The sequence below is a fragment of the Aphelocoma coerulescens genome, chromosome 8 (genome assembly GCF_041296385.1).
Source record: "Aphelocoma coerulescens isolate FSJ_1873_10779 chromosome 8, UR_Acoe_1.0, whole genome shotgun sequence".
NCBI lineage: Eukaryota > Metazoa > Chordata > Aves > Passeriformes > Corvidae > Aphelocoma > Aphelocoma coerulescens.
Window position 1 is genome coordinate 24590744 of NC_091022.1, and position 18432 is coordinate 24609175.

At 48.7% G+C, this 18432-nt stretch overlaps 1 protein-coding gene across 3 annotated transcripts; it reads right to left on the reverse strand.

Annotated features, from left to right (window-relative positions):
• Positions 1-6227: 6227 nt before the first annotated feature.
• Positions 6228-15045, reverse strand: TMEM275 (transmembrane protein 275). Of its 3 annotated transcripts, none has more exons than XM_069022698.1 (2): positions 14993-15045; positions 6228-9864 (listed from the first exon to the last, which is right to left on the reverse strand). In XM_069022698.1, exon 2 carries the CDS (start codon positions 9772-9774, stop codon positions 9226-9228), a length of 549 nt encoding a protein of 182 aa, XP_068878799.1. In that variant the 5' UTR covers positions 9775-9864; positions 14993-15045; the 3' UTR covers positions 6228-9225. The 3 variants fall into 3 exon arrangements, with proteins under 3 accessions (XP_068878799.1, XP_068878800.1, XP_068878798.1); XM_069022699.1 differs by lacking the exon at positions 14993-15045 and adding an exon at positions 14177-14236; XM_069022697.1 differs by lacking the exon at positions 14993-15045 and adding an exon at positions 11905-11990.
• Positions 15046-18432: the final 3387 nt, after the last annotated feature.

Consider the following 18432-nt stretch of genomic DNA (forward strand, 5'->3'; position numbering starts at 1 on the left):
CCCATGACACATCTGCAGGGTCTGTAATTGCTGTTCCAGGCGGGTGCTGCTCATCTCAGCAGATATCACCTTCCTGCCTTCAGAAATGTGTTTCATCACTCCTGCTCCCCAAACTGAAACAAAACCTTTTCCCCATAACTTGGAAAACAACAGAATAAAAAAGTCTCACACAAACCCACCCCCACCCCCCCAGCTGGACTGTGGCACTGTTGATGTGAACTTTTTGCTCTGCCATTTGCCTGCAGGTACTGAGCCTTAGGCAGAGGAAGTGCAAATGACTGGGAGAGAGTTGATGTACTTCTGTGACCCCAGCTACATTCTGTCTGGAAGGGTGGCTGTGTGCTCCTGCACAAATCACATCTAGGGAAAAGGGAAGTCTGGTGGGTGAGTCACAAGATGCACTGACTCTAAGCAGTGTTTTCTCCTCTGCCACCAAATCCTTATGTGACCTTAGTCACATCACTTAATCTCCTGGTACATCCAGTTCCCTACCTCCAAAGCATCCCCTTTGCCTGTTTATTTCCATTCAGACTCCCAGGTTTTGGTGGCACAGCTTCCTGCTGTGCTTTGTACCTACAAATCCCGACACCTCTGGCTCCCTACATCACTCTGAGCACTAATGCACTAAAACCCAGAGTGCCTGTCTTTCAAATGCCCTTAAAAACGTGAGGATCAAGATGTACACCCTTGCTCCTATTCACTGCCTCCACCTGCTGCTACCTTTTTCCCTGTGGAGAATAATGAGGCAAAATATTTCATATGGAATGGGCTCTCTCCTTTTCTCTCTTCAACAAATGCACTTAGCACCTGCTCATTAATGAACGTGCACCCTGCACATCGACTGGGGCTGGTGCTGAATTGAACTTTGAATGCCTTTTCAGTGCCATAGCCTAGTTAATAATTACTTCTATGACTCACTCAACTCCATGCTGCTGGAGCGCCATTAGGAGAATTGACAGCAAAATAACAGAAACATTAAACCTAATGATGTTGCCAGTGTTAGTCCTGATAAAGTGTTCCCAGTGTCACCAAAGAAGAGCCTTTCCCTTTAGCAGTTGTCCCTCCCAGGGGGGTGTTTTCTTCCCATCCCTGGCGTCACAGAAGGACGTCAGCTGGCTGCTCCTTTGAGTTTTGGCAGGGGGAGTGTGGGGTGCCCATGTGTGCCATGTGTGCTCAGGCAGTGATCATCCCCATTTCAGAATAGAACCATAGGATCTATTGGGCTGGAAGGGACATTAAACATCATCCAGATCCAACCCCGCTGCCCTAGGCAGGGATGCCACCCACTAGACCAGATTGCTCAGGGCCCCATCCAAATTTGCCTCAAGCACTTGCAGGGATGGGGCATCCACAGCTTCTCTGAGCAACCTGTTCCAGTCCCTCACCACCTTCTTAGTAAGGAATTTCTTCCTAATATATAAATCTCTCCTCTTTTAGTTTTAAAAGAGGTTTTAAAACCACCTCTACCCATCCTATCACTCTCTGCTTGCGTAAAAAGTCACTCTAACAAATACCTTTGTTCCCAATCAGCAAACTTTTATATCTTCAGTTTAAGTGTGGTCCAGCAGCTCCCCACCACCCTTACATGCTGTTATGCCCCTCCACCAACCACGCCCTGCCAGAAGCCCACAGGCTCACGGTTAGCTTGCTAAATCCTCAGGGAGAGCACTCTCCTGGATTTTCCTCCCTGTTTCACAGGGACAGAGGGTTGCCCACAGCCTCACCGATGGGTGGATGGTAACTGCCATGATCACAAAGCTTTCTGAATGTGGCAACAAACCTGATAGATTCAATAAGAGATTTTGGTTTAAAAGGAGCTTCTCCAACTGTTATTCCCAAAAGCAAAACTGTTTCTGTGAAATGGGCATTTCCTTTTCTTTTAACAGGAAAATTCAATTTCTTTTCCTTTCTTCTTAGCCAGTTCCTCCTCTTTGCCTTCATTGCCACAAATTCCCTAATCTCGTTATTCTTGGGTGTTGGAAAAGTGTAATCATCCAAGCCATGAAATCGAAGACAACAGCATCACTTCCAGGGAGGTGACTTAAGTCAGAGGAATTAATTCTCCCAGCAGACAGCTCTTATTTATAACAAATGTGATTTTCAGAACTGAAGCTATGTATTTAATGAGGCTCTATGAAAATATATGTAGCCCAGAGCTGCTGGGAAAGTCAGCGTTGTGCCAGACAAATGCATCAAGTCAGGAAAACAACATCCAACAGGATTGTTCAGCCAGTTCATCCCTCAGTTCCCTGCAGAGAAAACCCATCTCTGTTTCTCACCCTCAGAGACTGCTGCCCTGAACAAGGGAATCTACATGCATTTATTGAGTGTCTGAATCTGGCCCAGCCACAAGGTGCATTTTCAGGTTTAATCAAAAACAGAGATGCTGTTTCCTCCCTCTCCTTCAAAGAAAGCCAGCACGAGCAGGTGGATCTCCACACAACACAGGATTAAGGCACAGAAGTCCTTGCCCTGGGATGTTACAGATGTTGAGAGTTGTGGTTTTATTCTTTCCCTGGGAAAAGCTGAGTCCCCCCTTTTCAGCTCTGTGTCTCGTTTTCCTTTCTTGCCTGTTGTCTTTCCCTTTACCCAGAGCAGGGACTTGCAACCACAGAGCAAAACAGCAGGGGCATGGAGGGGACTGCAGGTCATCTCTGTGCTGTCAGACCACATTCAGAGAAATTCCCAGAGATTTACGGCCATGAAAATCCATTTATCCAGCAAGGATACAGCAGAAGTTTTGGGGCAGGTTGGTGTTTCAGACAAAGGATAAGAAAGAAAAGCCATTTGAAAGCCTCGGGGAGCTTTCCATGCTCTGCTGCCTGGGTTTACCTCTCTGGAGCAAACAGCTCTGCCACTCCCAGGTGCAGGTGTAGTTGCCAGATAAAAGTTGTTTTTCTCCAGTGAACTCCATGGCCCTGTGAAAGGTTCCCAGAAGGCAAATCTGGCTACTGATGTGCACAAGCAGCCTTGGGGTGCAGGCAGCAGCGATGTGCCCACCCCTAAGTGAGCTGCAGGAGCCAGATCCCCTGGGTTTGCCCGCAGCACGTCCTTCCCACATGTAAAATCTGCCTCCAAATGGAGGGTGCAGAGACCTGGAGACAGCAAACGGGATAAAGCATCAGCTGCTTGCCATGGGAGAAGGAGGATCAGCTCTTAGTGACAGCATCATGTTTGCCTGGCTCAGCTGGAGATAAAAAGATGAACCATAGATCATACTGATTTCTCATGCCGAGATAACAACAGAGAGGGATTTGTCTCCAAAAGAAGCATCTTTTCTGCCTACGTGCCAGCAGAAGAAATCATTTTTCTGTCTGGCTTTGTAACTTCATCAAATATCCATCTGGCATTAGGCCAGGGAACTGTGTATGAAGCTGTATTTGCTGTCACAGCAGATGGATGTGAGAAACTCCGGCGAAGATTTCAGCAGGAGAGACCTACTGTGATGGTTTGGGGAGGGTACACACATCCTCAGAGGCATGGCTCATTAAAAGCACTGTTGCAGAGAAATTTGGCTTTTTGGATTTGATTGCAAACAGGGGGTATGATAAGGAACTGTAGTCCCAAAACTGCCTTGGAAGTTTGGTCCTGATGTGGAGAGAAAGTTCAGCAAGATCTTTTTTTAGGGGTGCCTGGAGGATTGAGTAATGGAGCAACTCTCAAGTGTTTGGATCGGAAATTTCATCTGGAACCTGGGAAGTTCATTTCCTGGCAAAAGCATCATGAGAACCAGTGTATTCTCAGGACAGGCCAATTTCAAGAAATCAAAATTTCCAGATGACTTTGGGCTCCCTGGAAATACTCCTGGGGACTCTGTGAGCATGGATGCCTTGAAAAACCTCATCTGTCCTCCCAGGCCGGACACTGCCCGTGCTCTGAGAATTCAAAGCCATGTCAGCATGTGCAGGTGTGGTGGCAGAGACAGGCTGAGAGCGATGATGAGTAGCAGGAGATCTGCTGATGGAAACAGCGACATCTCCTCTGCACAGGCTTTGTAAATGAGATGGAACAGAGCTGTGGGAAGGAGCCTGTGTGGAGCAATCGTTGCTGACCAGCCCTGATAGCCCAGCTGCCTTCTACAGCCTGGGGGTTCCCTGGGTGAGCTGTGGTCCCCTCCTTGCTGGAGCTCCCTGGGTCAGCAATGGGGGCAGCTGGGACAGCAGAAGCCTCTAGACTGGCCGCCACTGCATGGAGACAGTCTCCAAGACCTTAAATTAATTTTAAAATTAAAGGAATCAAGCTCCCACCTTCCTTAGGAAGTGTGTGAGAGCAAACTGTGTAAGACAACCCCGGGGAGATGCTCCACATCCCTGATGCATTCAGAGGTCTGTGCTGCTGGACAGGATGGACATCTGCTGTGGCTTCACATCACTCTGGGGACATGTGGCAGGGTGTCACTCTGAGGCCACCCCAAACAAGGAGCTCCTTGGGCTCATCAGTCTGAAATCCAGGAGCTTTAAAGAAATGCTCAAACCTCTCCTAGAGCACGTGGTGGGGGTGCTGGCAGTGTCTGAGGGTCCCTCCCAAGGCTGCTGAAAGCTCAGCTGAGCTGACAGCATCTGACAGTTGGAGCAAACCAGCCTTTCAGCCTTTAAATTGAGCACATTTGCCACGGGCTCAATGGAGACTAATGACATAAAAGCTCATTTTATTTTTTTTTTTAACAGAGAGACTCTGCAAATGGAAATTTCACATTTTCATGGATATTTTTGCTTTTTCATGGATTTTTTTTCTCTTCCAGGACTTATCCAAGGAAAAATGCCCAATTTCTCACACAAGACAGACCTGGAAGGTTTGTACATTGCTGTGGACTTGTGACTTCTGCAAAAGAATGGCTGTTCAGGAGCATTCATGGAGCTCCTGAGCCAAAATCTGAGGAATAAGCCAGAGAGAAGTAAGGGCTCGTGGGCAAAGGTGAACACTTCACAGGAGGGAAGGATGGAAGGAGTCAGCCAGCTCAGCCTAATGAAAGGAAAGCTCTAGGAGATCTTCAGCAAACCTAAAATGTTTCAGGGATAAAAATTTCCAGGAGGTAAAAAGGTATCTTGGTTAAAAGCCATTGTTGGTACAAGGATAAAAGGAAATAAACCAGTCACAGATAAATTTGGGCTGGAAATTAGAAAAAGCTAATTACATTTCATATAATGTTTCTGGTTTATTCTTCCAGATGGAAAGAGAAGCTCAGGTTAGTGTAGAGCAGCTGCTGTGGCAGGAATGCTACAGGCTGCAGGTCCAGGAGGACGGCAGTGGATGCTCAGCAAACCCTCCTCTGTGCTTTTCTCTCTGGTCCCTCTTTTAAAAAAGAAAAACCTTTCCAGGGGCTTTTTCCTAATGGCCAAAAAAAATCCTTTCTGAAGGGAAAAGGTTTTCATTTTACACACATTGTCAGTGGAGCATTCTTAGCCAGCTCATTTCTCAGGTCTTTAACCAGCCAGGCTGCCTGGAATGGAGAGATTTCCTCTCATCTCAAATCACTTGGCTGCACATGGGAGAGAAGCCCTTTGACGAGGTGAATTTGCAAGGCTCTCAAATCCTCTTTATTCTCACTGTGCTATCCCTCCTTGACTCATCTCCAAGAGACCATGTTGGGCTAAGCCCAGAACGAGCAGGGAAAGGTGACAGCACCGATCCTGGACATGCACAGGCACACACAGATACAGCTCCCAGCCCTTCCCTGCCCCACAAACTAAATATCATCTCTACCCAGGGCTGGGGAGGATCAGCTGAAATAATCCAGTCCAGTCCTCCATCACCAGAGACACTGAATCAGAACAGCCCACAAGTCCTCACCCACCCCAACCCACAGCCCTGCTCCTCCTGTGTCCCTGAGAACCCAGAGGCCCACAGTTCACATCTGGCCTGTGCAGGTACCCAGCTGGGGGTTAAACACACATATGCAGACAAAAAAAGGGCAGAATTTGGTTATTCCTGTGTTAGTCAAAGCAACGATAGTGAGAGTCTGCTGTGGGAGTAGCGTTTAGGCAACCAGGACTTCAAGGAAAAGTGGCACTCAAGAGGCAACGTGAATTCTTAGGGACACTTTTTCCTTGCAGCTCCTTGCACTGTCTGAGAAGTCAAGCAGGAGAGTGAGGAGCACAAAGCAAAATGAACACAGACAGGATTGGGGCACACCCAGTCTGGGGATAAGGGAGAAGGCAGTTGTTAGAGTGAAAAAGCAGGCAGGCCAAATGCTTTCTGAGTGCAATTATTTTAATGTGTCTGTCTTTTCCAAATTCCACATTGCACACACAAGAATAGCAATTTTTTTTTAAAAATACTCACACCAGAAATGCTGACTTGGAGAACAAGGGACTCTCTCTATCTCCCACTACACAAGGAGGCACGAGATTCACAACATCAGTCACAGCTGATCATGGGGGTGAACAGACAGACATGGAAATTACAAAAGACAGAAAAAGGCAAGAGCAGGAAGGCAGCAGATGTCCTCATGGCCACCTTGCTGGGCAGGCAGGCAGCTGGGGTCACAGCTTGGTGGGCAGGCCCACCACACCAGGGGATCAGCATCTCACTGGTCCTACCCCTCTGCCTGCCCAGGTACCAGCTCTGCTGGTTGTCATCTCTTGGTCAGCCACTGTGTTATCCATCTGTGGTAGCACTTCACAGGGCAGCTGTGGTAAGGAGTGATTCCAGGATGCTCTCCAGAGTTGGCTTTCAAGGCTTCAGCAAACAAAGAAAGGAGTTGTATGGTTATAACTTGATTTTATTAATTTTTTGGCTCCAAGTGCTCCAAGAGAAGTCCTGCAGTAACCACATTCACATGGGAACTTGAGCCCACATCTACCCAAGCCCACACAAACATCCTTCTCCCAAACCTGCTTCTTCTCCTTCTCCTCCTAATCAGTACAGACCACCCCTGCTAAAACCACAGATGTAATTCCTTGGTGGAGAAGGAGCTGTTGAAGGCAGCAAACAGCTGGAGCACTCAGGGACTCATGTTAAGACTGTTTGGTTAACCTTTTGTCAAGGAATTATTTCAAGTCAGGCTGACTACCTGTCATCCTACCTGGGCTCATGCAGGGACCATCAGCTGCCCAGTGGCTCCCCAGAGCAACCAGGACACCTCCTGCATGACCTGTACAGCACCATGGCTTTTCTCTCCAGCTCCCTCATGACCACATGTGGTCCATGGCACAGCATCCATGTGGCTCTCACAGCCTGGCCTCACAGAGGTAGCTGGTGGCACAGGGGAGCCTTGGCCATGCCACAACCCCTCTCTCTCCCTCAGCATTTCCCCTTCAGACCTCCCACCTCTCTCCACACACATTTCTGATGGCTAAAGCCTCAGGGCTGTGTCGTCCTCAGCCAAGCAAGCAGCTGATGCTGGGCTGAATACCTCCCTGTGGCTACAAGAGATGTAAAGTACTGTAAGAGGGAGATGACTGAAGGGAACGTGGCATGGAAAACACATCTCAGGAAACCTGAGTGGTGGTGAGGGCATGGACTTTTTGCTGACCCTTCTAACCTGGGAAATTTGGGGCATCAAAGGGAGGTAGTAGAATGCAGGATGAAAATAAGCCAAAGTGTGCAGCTCTCTGCTGCAGGATCACAAATGATGAGGATTGACAGACAGTCAAGGTGCAAATGGATTATTTCATGGAGGAGAAATCCATTCAGGGCTACTACATACAGGCACCACTTCCAGCTCAGGAAGCTCCTAAGCAATAGCACATTGGAAGCTGGGAAAGCACTTTGGGCAAGCAACATCCTGGTTTTCCCCTGTCTTTATGTTCTACTCCAGACCTCGCTCTCAGCCTTGTCAGAAACTGGATTCTGGGCTAGCTGGGCCATTGTAGTGGAGTCAGTGGAGTATGGTCCAGACGACTTCCTTGTCATTCAAAGTCCCCAAAACTTAGTTTCAAATATAGAGTTTCCATGAACAGAGGACCTGTGCAGCCATTCCTACTTGATATCCACTCTCCTGCTGCTGCCTCCTCACACACAGGTCCTGCCTAGCAGTGCTGTCCTTCCCCACACTGGTCCCACGTCCCACATGTGAACAGGAGTCAGAGGCAAAGCCCATCAGCACAGCACTGTGTTCCCAGCCAGAGTAACCCAGAGAAGAGCACAAATCCTTTGCAGCACTATTCCATCAGATTAGGGTCTTTCTGGGGCAGAGGGGGTGTCTTTGCTTGGAACAGCTCTTGATAAATTCTCTTCTGCAAACTCATCCCACTGCTTTGCAAGCCCATGAGCACACTGAGCAGCCCATTTCCTGCAGCAAGGATCCACTCCTGGGTGATGGATCTCACAGTCCCTTCAGGCAAGGAGGTACAGTCACCACCTTCCAGCACAGCTATTCTGAGGCCCATGCAGTTATCTGTGCCCTGCCCTGAGGTGTGTCCCACATCAACCTTCCACAAAAACATGGGAAGGAAGTTGCCTGGTACTCAATACATAATCATGGCCCAAAAATTTAATTTGCAGGCTCCCGTTAGTCTCTGGTTACCCCAGGAGCTTATCCCCAAGGATTCAGCCTGACTGATCTTCCAAGAAATATACTGTAAGGAGTAGCACAGCTGCTGCTCAAACTCATTACCATGAGAGGAAAATACCAGTGCTAATTGTGATCCTTGCGGTTCCTTCTCTTAGAATGGGCAGTAAAATCACCCAAATGAGGGAAAGATGAGACAAGAATTTTCAACAGAGGGGAGATGGTTTCATACTGCCTTTTCAGTAGCAAACACATTGCTTTGTCCCTACTGCCAAAAGGTCTGGCACTAAAAATGCTGAAATCTTCTTGTGACTGAGTGGCAGCAAGCTGTAATTTACTGCATTCCTGCTTCTTTTATGTCCAAGAATTGCTTCACTTCTGAGAAGAAAGAGCTGTCATTTGTCAGTCCCATGTAGCCTCTCCTTCCAACTGTCACATTTCCACATTGTATCAGACAAATTAATTCATTCCCCTCTTTCTATCTGCTCCCCAGAAATGGCAGCGTATTTCCAGGAACTGAGAGTCATCTTTTCACAGCAGCATCATTATCAGTTTTCTTTTTAAAACTGTATAATGAGCATGTTTCAGCAAAAATCTGGATTTTTTTCTTTTTTTTTTCTGCTGTTGCATCCATCTCCCTTAAAGTACCTCAGAGAGACCTGACTGTCTGCTGGCTTTTCACAAGCACCTTCCCCACACCTCTGACTGATGGTACATTTCCAGCTCACCCATTGCAGGGTTTGGCTGGCTGTCGACAAAAGCTTTGCCCAGGTTTAGGATGTGGCCAGGTCCCTGGGCAGGTTGAGCTGTATGGCCTCTCCTCCTGTGGTGTATTTGGCCACTGGCCCGTTGCCTTCCATGGTGAAGAGTTTGCAGGCCTTGGTGTTCTCATGAACCGGTGTGGACTTTTTGGAGGAGATGGGGGAATTGGTGGGGCTCAGCTGGACAGCAGTGGTGTCCTGCACCGTGTGCTCGCTGGTTTCAATTTCAAAGGCTGTGTTGCCAGGTTTGATGAGGCCGATGTTAGAACCCGGCTTGGATTTCCGGGCCCCGTGGGCTGGGGGCCTCCGGCTGCAGATGCAGCAGGCACCGAAGAACGTGAAGGCCACCACCAACAAGATGGGTCCGATGATGATGGGAGGGTTGTTCACAGGGAGGAAGGTCCCAAAGGCAAATGCTCCCACTAAAGTGATGTTGATCCCTGCTAGCATGATGCAGAGTCCACAGGCGCAGCAGAGAGCAGGGGAGGGGAGGCCCTGGGGTCGGGTCTTTTTCTGGGTGGGTTTTTGGGACAAAGAGCCACTGCTCTTTTCACTGAACATGCTGGGAAGAGTCTTGGAGGTCACTTCAGTCCTCACAGGGTGAATGCTGTGTTGAGAAGGTCAGTTCCAGTCTCCTGTTACCTTGAGGTCCTGGAGAAGAATGAAGAATCAGTTGTTAGAGCACTGAACCAAAGCACCTTTTCCCCACCATTCCTGGTGACCAGCCTCTTCTCCAGGTTTGCTGGTGCCAGCAACTAAGCACCAATCCAAGCCTGCTTTCAAGGCTGAGCTCTCCTTGACTGTAGTGGTCACATGTGGTCACCCTCAGGCTGGAGCACAGAGCCCGGTGTGCTCCATGTCCTTTGTTATCCATGTGGATGATGCCCAAATGAATCCAAGCATGCCGATGGCCAGAGCCTGTGCTGCAGCTGGTCTCACAGTGTTTGTCACCACCCACACAACACCTGCCCAAAATGACAACAGAATCCAGCACAGCCCTGAACATCCCTCACTGCAATATGAGGTCGATATATATTTGAATGGGTAATGGTCCACAATTGTGACAGAAAGGGGGACTCTTTGTTCCATGTCTCAGTTGTCCAGCAATTGAAACAAGTCATCCAGGTTGCCTTTCCAGCCAGTGGAGAATAAGAGGTCGCAGAAGATGACCCAGAACATCCCCAATAGATGTCCATACTAGAGGGCTGAGCTGACTAGAGAGGCAATCTTGGAGATGACTCGAGCAGATAACATGTGGATGTTCGGTGACACAAATGCCATCAACAGATGCAGAATGACACCCTGTCAGTCACACAAGTCTCTAATAAAACAGAGCAAATGTGAGTGTTTTGTCAGCTAGACCACATTTTCTACCATGCATCTCACCATCTTCAGTGTGATCACAGGAGACCCCACAGAAAGGCGACTGGGAACCTTGTTTGCCTCAGCAACCACAACCCCAAACTTCTACAAGGTTCAAACCTCTACAAGCAGTATCAGCTCCAGGATGGAGGGCCCATGGAAACTGAGGTGCTGAAGTTGAAAAAGAGGATTGTGGGGACCTGTCTAGGACCCAAGGCAGTAACACTTAGCCCTGACTGACAGTAGCAGCTTCTCCATGGAGGAGATTATTGGATGTGATGGGAGCTGGCTTTGTGTTTGCTGTACTTGCTGGGAAGTCAAATTGCCAGCAGCCAATTTGTCAGCAGTTTGCTGGTGATGTCTTTGATTTTACAGGCAGGAGAGCATTTCTCTTCCCAGCCTGATTGCAAACAACAGCAGTCTGCTCTTCCTTGCTCCCCGCCTAGCTCCCTAGCTTCTTCTCTCCTCTCCTGTCAAATCCCTTTTAAAAGTGTTGTCAGTGAAAAACTGATACCGCTCAGTTTCTATGGCAAGAGCCAAGAATCTCTGTTGTGCTATCAACACTCTGTAGCTACTAAATAAAAAAAACCTCCACAAACCAACAAATAATAAGCCATCACCCATCACACTGAAACATGCCAGTGGGATCAGCCGGGCATTTTCAACTTGTTTCCCAGGTTATAAAATTTTCTGGCACCTCCAGCTGAGGCAAAGCTCTCTGCTGCTCTATCGGGTGTCATATCTCATTTCCTTGGCTTGGGCTTTTGTTTAGACCTGAATGCATGCAGAAGTCAACTTTCAATGGAGTTCCTATTCAGTGAGATATCAGCTGGAGCTGACAGGGACAGGTGCTTCAAAGGATTAAATGCTTCCTCGTCTGAGGATGCCTGACTGGGGAGGGGTCTCTCAGCAGGCAAAGATTTTTCAGGATACTGAGAGTGTGTGAGAGAGAAAGGGCATTTTCTCCATTAGCCAGGCTAACACATGTGCATGTTTCCCTAGCAGTGTCCTTTTGTTCTGCCTGGGAACCCTGGCATGCTGGTGTGAGCTGGAGCCCTGATTCTGTCTCCTTCACCAGCCCTGGACCAGCAGCAAGATAGCTTCTGGTTAAAGATACAGATGCACAAACTGCAGACCAGATCCTGCAGATGCCAGTCTGAACCTCAGGCACACAGAGGCTGCAGACACCCCAGTGTGGCTCTTTCCCTTGGTTTGCCCCACATTCTCCCACTGCAAAGTGCTCACAGGGCACTGTGTGGCTTCTTGTGGTTAAAAAACATCACAGATTCACTCCATCAGCTTTGTTCCTCCTGGCTTCTCAGCACTCACCTGCTTCCAGTCTGAACGAATTCTCCCTCCTGGAAGAGCCAGGCAGCTGGGCTCCAGCAGGACACAAAATAAGCCAGCTGCTTCTGCTCTTGGGCAAGGCATCACCAGAGGTCAAGCTGCTACTGAGACTTTCAAGAGCAACTTCAACCTGTTGCCCATCCCATCTGTCAGGGGGCACCTGTAGCCACTCCAAAGAGACCCTGCTGGTTGCTGGCTGCTTTCAAGGCTGCAGCAATAGCACCCAGCATGGTCCTTTGTAGCTTGTTTTCTCTGCCTGGTAATTTTTGTTCATCATTACAGATCCCTGAGCACAGGGGTTGAAGCTTGGGCAAAATCCTCACTGGACCTCCCCAGGCTGTGAGGGGAGGAGTGGGACAAGAGGGCTTGTTCAGGCACCATTTGCAATGATAAATCAGGGCGGCTCATCCAAGGACAGCTCACCCAGCAGGTAAAAGAGAACCACAGCTCCACTCTAGAAGGATAAGTGACACAGGAGAATAATCCAGCTGGGCTCACACTGGGTACAATCACCACCAGCTTCCCAGGCGTTCCTGGTGCCTTCCCAGAAGGAGGGAAACCAGATCTACAGTAGAGAAATAGGGATGTGGCACATAAAGGCTGAGACCTCTCACACTGCAGCTTGACTGGAGGAGGCACTGGCTATTCCTTGGGCCCCCCTAAGACACCTGACAGCTTGTGCCCAAGCTCAGGAAACAGCCCCTGCCTTCTCCTGGCAAGTGTCAAGGGAAGAAAGGAGTCAGGGCTGAGATCTCATCTAAACTGTGGGAGCAGTTCTGGGGCTTGTCACACCCTCTCTATAGCTGCACCATAAGTGTTCTGGCCATGCTATGTCCAAGGCAAAACTTCTTTCCCCTCCTCTTTGCTTGGAGCACCTACATGTGGTAATGGACCCTCCCCAGCAGAAAGTGACGGACTCACTGGAGATTCCTGCCTGGAACCTCTCCCATCAGCTTGGGGGCAGAAGATCTTGGAAGTCAAGCATGATTGCAGGGCTAGGACGTGATCTGCACACACACCAGAGGGTGACCAGCAGCATGCAGAGGACAGTGCGTTTGGACCGGGAACATTTAGAAAGTAGATCACTGGTTGCTTTTGTCTTGGTCTCCCTATAAAACATCAGGGATTACACACAAGGGATTCCTTTTAGAAAACCAGATGACATAGGGATGAGAAAGCCAACAGAGCAGTGGAGGATAAAGCAAAAAACAAACCAAAGCCACAGAATGCCTTATGCTGTCCTCTACCTAATAAGGCCCCACAACAACATAAAGTCCATGTTTATTCTGATTGCCATGTACAACAGAAGCATCTTTGCTCTTCTGTCATCTCCTAAAGCACAGGCTGATGCTTCTCCATCCCCTTCTCAGCCACAAGAACAGGCTGATATGAGTTCAGCTCCCACTGCTGACCTCCCTGAGGATATCTGGCAGCTTTTACCTTTCGCTACAGCAAAATCAATGGCTTAAAAAATGACCAACTTTTCAGACAAATTAGTCTATGTAAAATGAGTTACTTCTGTTCCATCAGGAGTGGAAAAAGTTCTCTTTGGGCTCTTTGTCTGAAACAGATTCTTTTCTTATTAGTTAGAGTGTAGGTTTCTTCTGCAAACAATATTTCAGCTTGAAATGCACTACTGTGAGCACTGCTATGCAAAAAGAAAAGCTGCACACTCAAGCTGGTGTGATGGAAATCCAGAGGCTCTAATGATTCCTTCCAGGGGAATATCCACCCCTCCCTATACTCTCAGGGGGACCAAGAGAGACTTTCATCCATATCTGTGAGAGTTCCTAGAGCTCGAAGGGCATACTGACATATTCAGCCAGCATTTTAGGAGCATCATTTAAAGCCATAGCAGCAGCAGCAGCAGCAGCAGCAGCAGCAGCAGCAGCAGCAGCAGCAGCACGTACAGCTAAGCACGCTCCCCTCTTAGTTGTAGTGGAGAGAAATTGAGCTGTCATCCTTCCACACCATCTCACTGCAGCAGCACAACCAAAATATTTGACAGACCCCAGATGAGTCTCCTTTCCAGGAGTGTGATGGCACAGAACAATAATGACAGTGATCAGCAAACAGAAATTGCAGTCAGACAGCTACAACCACCCCACACACAGGCAGGCTCACAAACGCACAGGCACACAACGTTTAGCTATCAGGAGAAGAACAAGACTTTTTTTTTTCCTGGGCAGAGTGCTGGGAAACTCTCTGGCAGGGCCAGAGAGAGCCTCGGTGTCTGGAAGGGGAGGACACTTACCTGGGCTGGAGCGTGGAGACAGGGAAGGTGATGGAGGGAGTGGGTGCCCCGGGTCTCCCCTTCACTCTTCAGTCGGGGATGACAAAGCCATGGCTAGTCCCAGCAGAACCGGGGCTGGAAGCCCAGCTGTGCGCTGGGGGGAGAAGGATCTCACATCTCTCCTCCCCTCTCGTCACCGAGCTCAGAAAACTTTGCTGGGGTGTCAGGCGGGCAGTCCCGGGGAGAGCTCAGCGGGCTCTGTGCGAGCTCGGCCGCTTTCCCCCGACTTTCTTCCTTCCCCTCGGAGGACGATGTTTTTCTCCTTAGGCAGATGAGTGCTCAGCCGCAACATCCCTGCCCCGCAGCATCCTCTCCTTCCTCCTCCTCCCCGAGCCCGCGGTGCCCAGGAGGCTCAGCCCACCGCCCACCGCTGTCCGGCACCGCTCACCCTCTCCCCGCTGCTTTGCCTTCTTCCTTTTCTACTTCAAGGCTACAGCTCCCGCCCCCTTCAGCTGACAGAGGTGCCCGGAGCAGAACAGCCCCTTTTTCCCCCAGGGAGTGGAAAAAGCCGGGAGCGCATCTCCGCCGAGGGTCAGCCCCAGCCGCGCTCCGGCGGCCCCGGCGCGGAGAACGGAGCGCGGCGGCCGCGGGGAGAGAGGGAGACACGGCCAAATGCCAGGCAATAGGATGCAGGCTCGCCGATGCTGCTGCGAGGCACGGATCTCTCAAAGGTTTGAAACGCACGTAACGAATTTAAAAAAAAAAAAAAAAAAAAAAAAAAAAAAAAAAAATATATATATATATATATATATATATATATATATATATATATACTACCGGTGTGTGGTGCCTTTGGATCGTGGGGGGATGCCGGAGGGATGCGTGCAGAGAGTCTTTGCCGTGAGAGGTACTGAGACAGGACCTCCAGAGCTGCAACGTCCAGGGTGTGGGGAGGTGCTGGAAAAAACAAAAAAACCCCGTCCCCAGATGTAAAACTAATATTTCAAACCAGCAATCAGATCTATGGTACACTTAGAGGTGCCTGGTCTAAAACCACGCCTCGTGCTAGACCCTGTTGCAAGCACAGCCAAATCTTAACTCCCATATTAAGAGGCCAATCTCTGTCTGTTTGCAGAGTTGGTGACCACAGGGAACATGGCAAACTGCGAGCTGTGCACTGGATGAAGTATAGATAATTCTTCCAGAGCTTGAGAGGTGCTGACACTCAAATGTCCTCGTCTGCTCTCCATGCCCACACTGCTGTAACCAGCCTGGCTGCTGCCACTGACAGCTGAGCAGAGGCTCTTCTCCAATTTATTGCCGAAGAATCCTGTATGAACCAGGCTGGAGCTGACTGAACATCAATCATGCTCCCCTCTCTTTCAGATTGTTGCTTTCATGATAGAGAGAGAGAGAGGAGAAAGGTAACAGAGGCGGTGAAAAACAAAGGTCAAGGAGAGAAATCACTGAGGAGGAATGAACACTCCTCTCTATTCTCCAGGCACCACTTCAGCCTGAGGATTCTTAATACAGCAGCATCCTCTACTGCGCCATATCGCATTTCACCTCTGAGGTCATCCTAGAAATTCAGGCAAAAACAAACTTTGCAGAAAGGGGTTCAGTCTCTGTTGAGGAAGACAATTCTGTTTTCTCCTTAGCTTCAGCAATGCCAACAGCACACTGCATGGCTTGAGCAAGAGGGTAGGAGGGTATCAGAACAGCAGCACTGATCAGATGTGTTGACTGCCTGGGCTTCTAGAAAGAAATAATTGAAATCTCATTTTAGACCTTTCCAGAGATGCAGCGTCTCCTCTAGGGATTCCCTGGACCTGTAACATGAAGTTCAAAATGGCTCCGTGTACTCAACCCTACCAGAAAAGTGATGAGAGAGTGCACAATGGAAGATTTGGTAGAGGAAATCTCCCCCTGGCACCTCTGAGAGAGACAGTTCCACATGTGGCAGAATTGGTGTTTCGTGTTTGCTGACTGTTGCTGGGTAGAAAACCAGAGTGGCTGAACTCACTCTTGGTTTACCTCCCCAGAGTCCAGCGGGAGCAGTTCAATAAGGTATGTTTATGTAGGAACAGTGGCTGTCAGAGAGGGAGAGACTGTCAGGGTCATTGATTCGAGCCCATTGCTCTCACATTGTGTAATAGCATCCAAGGGGGCCAATTAATACTGAATGACCTGTCAGTTGTTCCCTAATTGCACAAAAAAAGATGAAGAAGGCTGCTCCTGCTTCCCTTTGGCTGTTGCATGACTCTCCATTACACTTTCTCCTTAATGGTCCATAAACCCCCAAAAAAGGCTTTACTGAAATGTTACATATTTCGGGCTCCACTGAAGCAGTAATTCTGTGTTTCACATATGTGGCCCTGACAACTGGCAGACTGCATTCATGTGATTAAAACAACTGCTAATTCAAGAACTAAAATTAAAGGCTAGATTTCCCACTGGTATAAATCAGAGCAGATTCATTTCCTTGCAGAGCTTTGATAGCTCATGAGCATTCATGATTTGCCAAGGGGGTTCTGCCAGACTGATGGTTTCTAGCTTCAAACTTGCCAGGAACTGGGAAGCCCTGCCTTCTTTAGAGGAAAGATCCCAACCCTGTGCTAACTAGAAATAATATTCCTCTGGGAGAAACTGTTTGTTCCCAGCTTCTGCTGAATTCAGAAATTAGCTGAAGTCAGAAATTTCTGAATGTGAGGCAACATTGCCTGCTTGTCTTTTCCCACTGTCAGTTCCTGACTCTGATTTCAGCCCTAAGAATCTATCTCAGGCACTCTTGCACCCACCAAGGCTGGGCCTCAGTGCCACCTCCTCCTGCCCTGAAGCAGGTCAGCATGGTGACTGCCACAATATGAAGCCCTTAGATATCACACTGGTTATGTGAGGTCTTTCTCCATGCAAGAATGACTAAAAAAGGGTGGGAAGAGTGAGAATGTTCCGTAGAAGTTTCAAAGGATTTTGGTTGGGACTAATACTTGAGGGAAAGCACATAAGCAGCATTCATGAGAGCAGCAGCAGGCCAGCAGCCTCAATCCCTCAGCACAACAGGACCACACTGCACAGCCCATGCTGCTGCCTGCTGGACCATGCCCATCAGAGACACAGAGACACACTGGTTATGTGAGGTCTTTCTCCATGCAAGAATGACTAAAAAAGGGTGGGAAGAGTGAGAATGTTCCGTAGAAGTTTCAAAGGATTTTGGTTGGGACTAATACTTGAGGGAAAGCACATAAGCAGCATTCATGAGAGCAGCAGCAGGCCAGCAGCCTCAATCCCTCAGCACAACAGGACCACACTGCACAGCCCATGCTGCTGCCTGCTGGACCATGCCCATCAGAGACACAGAGTGGCGGGGAGTTTGTGTCCCTTAATAAGATCATTAGACAAAGGTCACGGCAGAAACATCCCCCTGCAGATTTCCCTGAGGTCTCCAGATCTGGCACCTCTCTGTGAGTTTACAGTTTAATTGCTTCTTATGGGAAGGAAATGCCAGGTTGAACCTGCTGTTGCTCCAAACCAACTCTAAATGCCACCATGTCTGTGTGAAAGTTTGCACTACAGCAGGATCCTCACCGGCTCATGGTTCTGTGTTCTGTGCTGTCTCTGGAAATTCAGAAGAGGCAAATGCCAATTTCTGCAATGTTTATGTGCCTATAACATCAAAAAGGAGGCAAAAAAAATTAGTATTTGTCATTCCTAGAGGCAGCTGTGAAATTACTATGCAGAAGATTTAAACCCATGAAGGACACACCTCCCTGTACATTGTGTAATTAAAATCACAAGACTCTTCTGTGGACAACACCAGTATTAATGTGCTCAGGCCCAAAATGCAGACACAGCTGGACCCATCAAACACAAGACCAGCTGCAGCTCCAGGCACACAATGTTAGCACTGGGAATGACCTGAGGAGGAGAGCTTGCTCTAGGTTTGCCACTGTCCTCCTAATCTGTGATACTGACAGCTGTTCAGGCAGAATAATAGGTAAGGTAGATTTTTTAACATAGTCCCATATGGCTTTTCTCATTTCAGGGATGAAACTTTTGTCTTTTGTGAATAGGGACCCAAACTGGCTTTTCTGATCAGAGAGACCTGGCAGCCACACTTCGTGCCCAGTCTCCCTCAGGACAAGCGCAACCTCCAATGTACTCGGTGCATCTCAGCAGGGATGATTCCTACTTTTTTCCTCCTGGGAGCTTTCTCACCATGAGCAGCACTGTCTTTGTGACCTAAAGCATCCAGGCCAGCTGTCTCTGGTTCCATCAAC

Coding starts and splice junctions, on each gene's coding strand:
- TMEM275 (XM_069022698.1), bottom strand. CDS start 9,774: ATGTTCAGTGAAAAGAGCAGTGGCTCTTTGTCCCAAAAACCCACCCAG.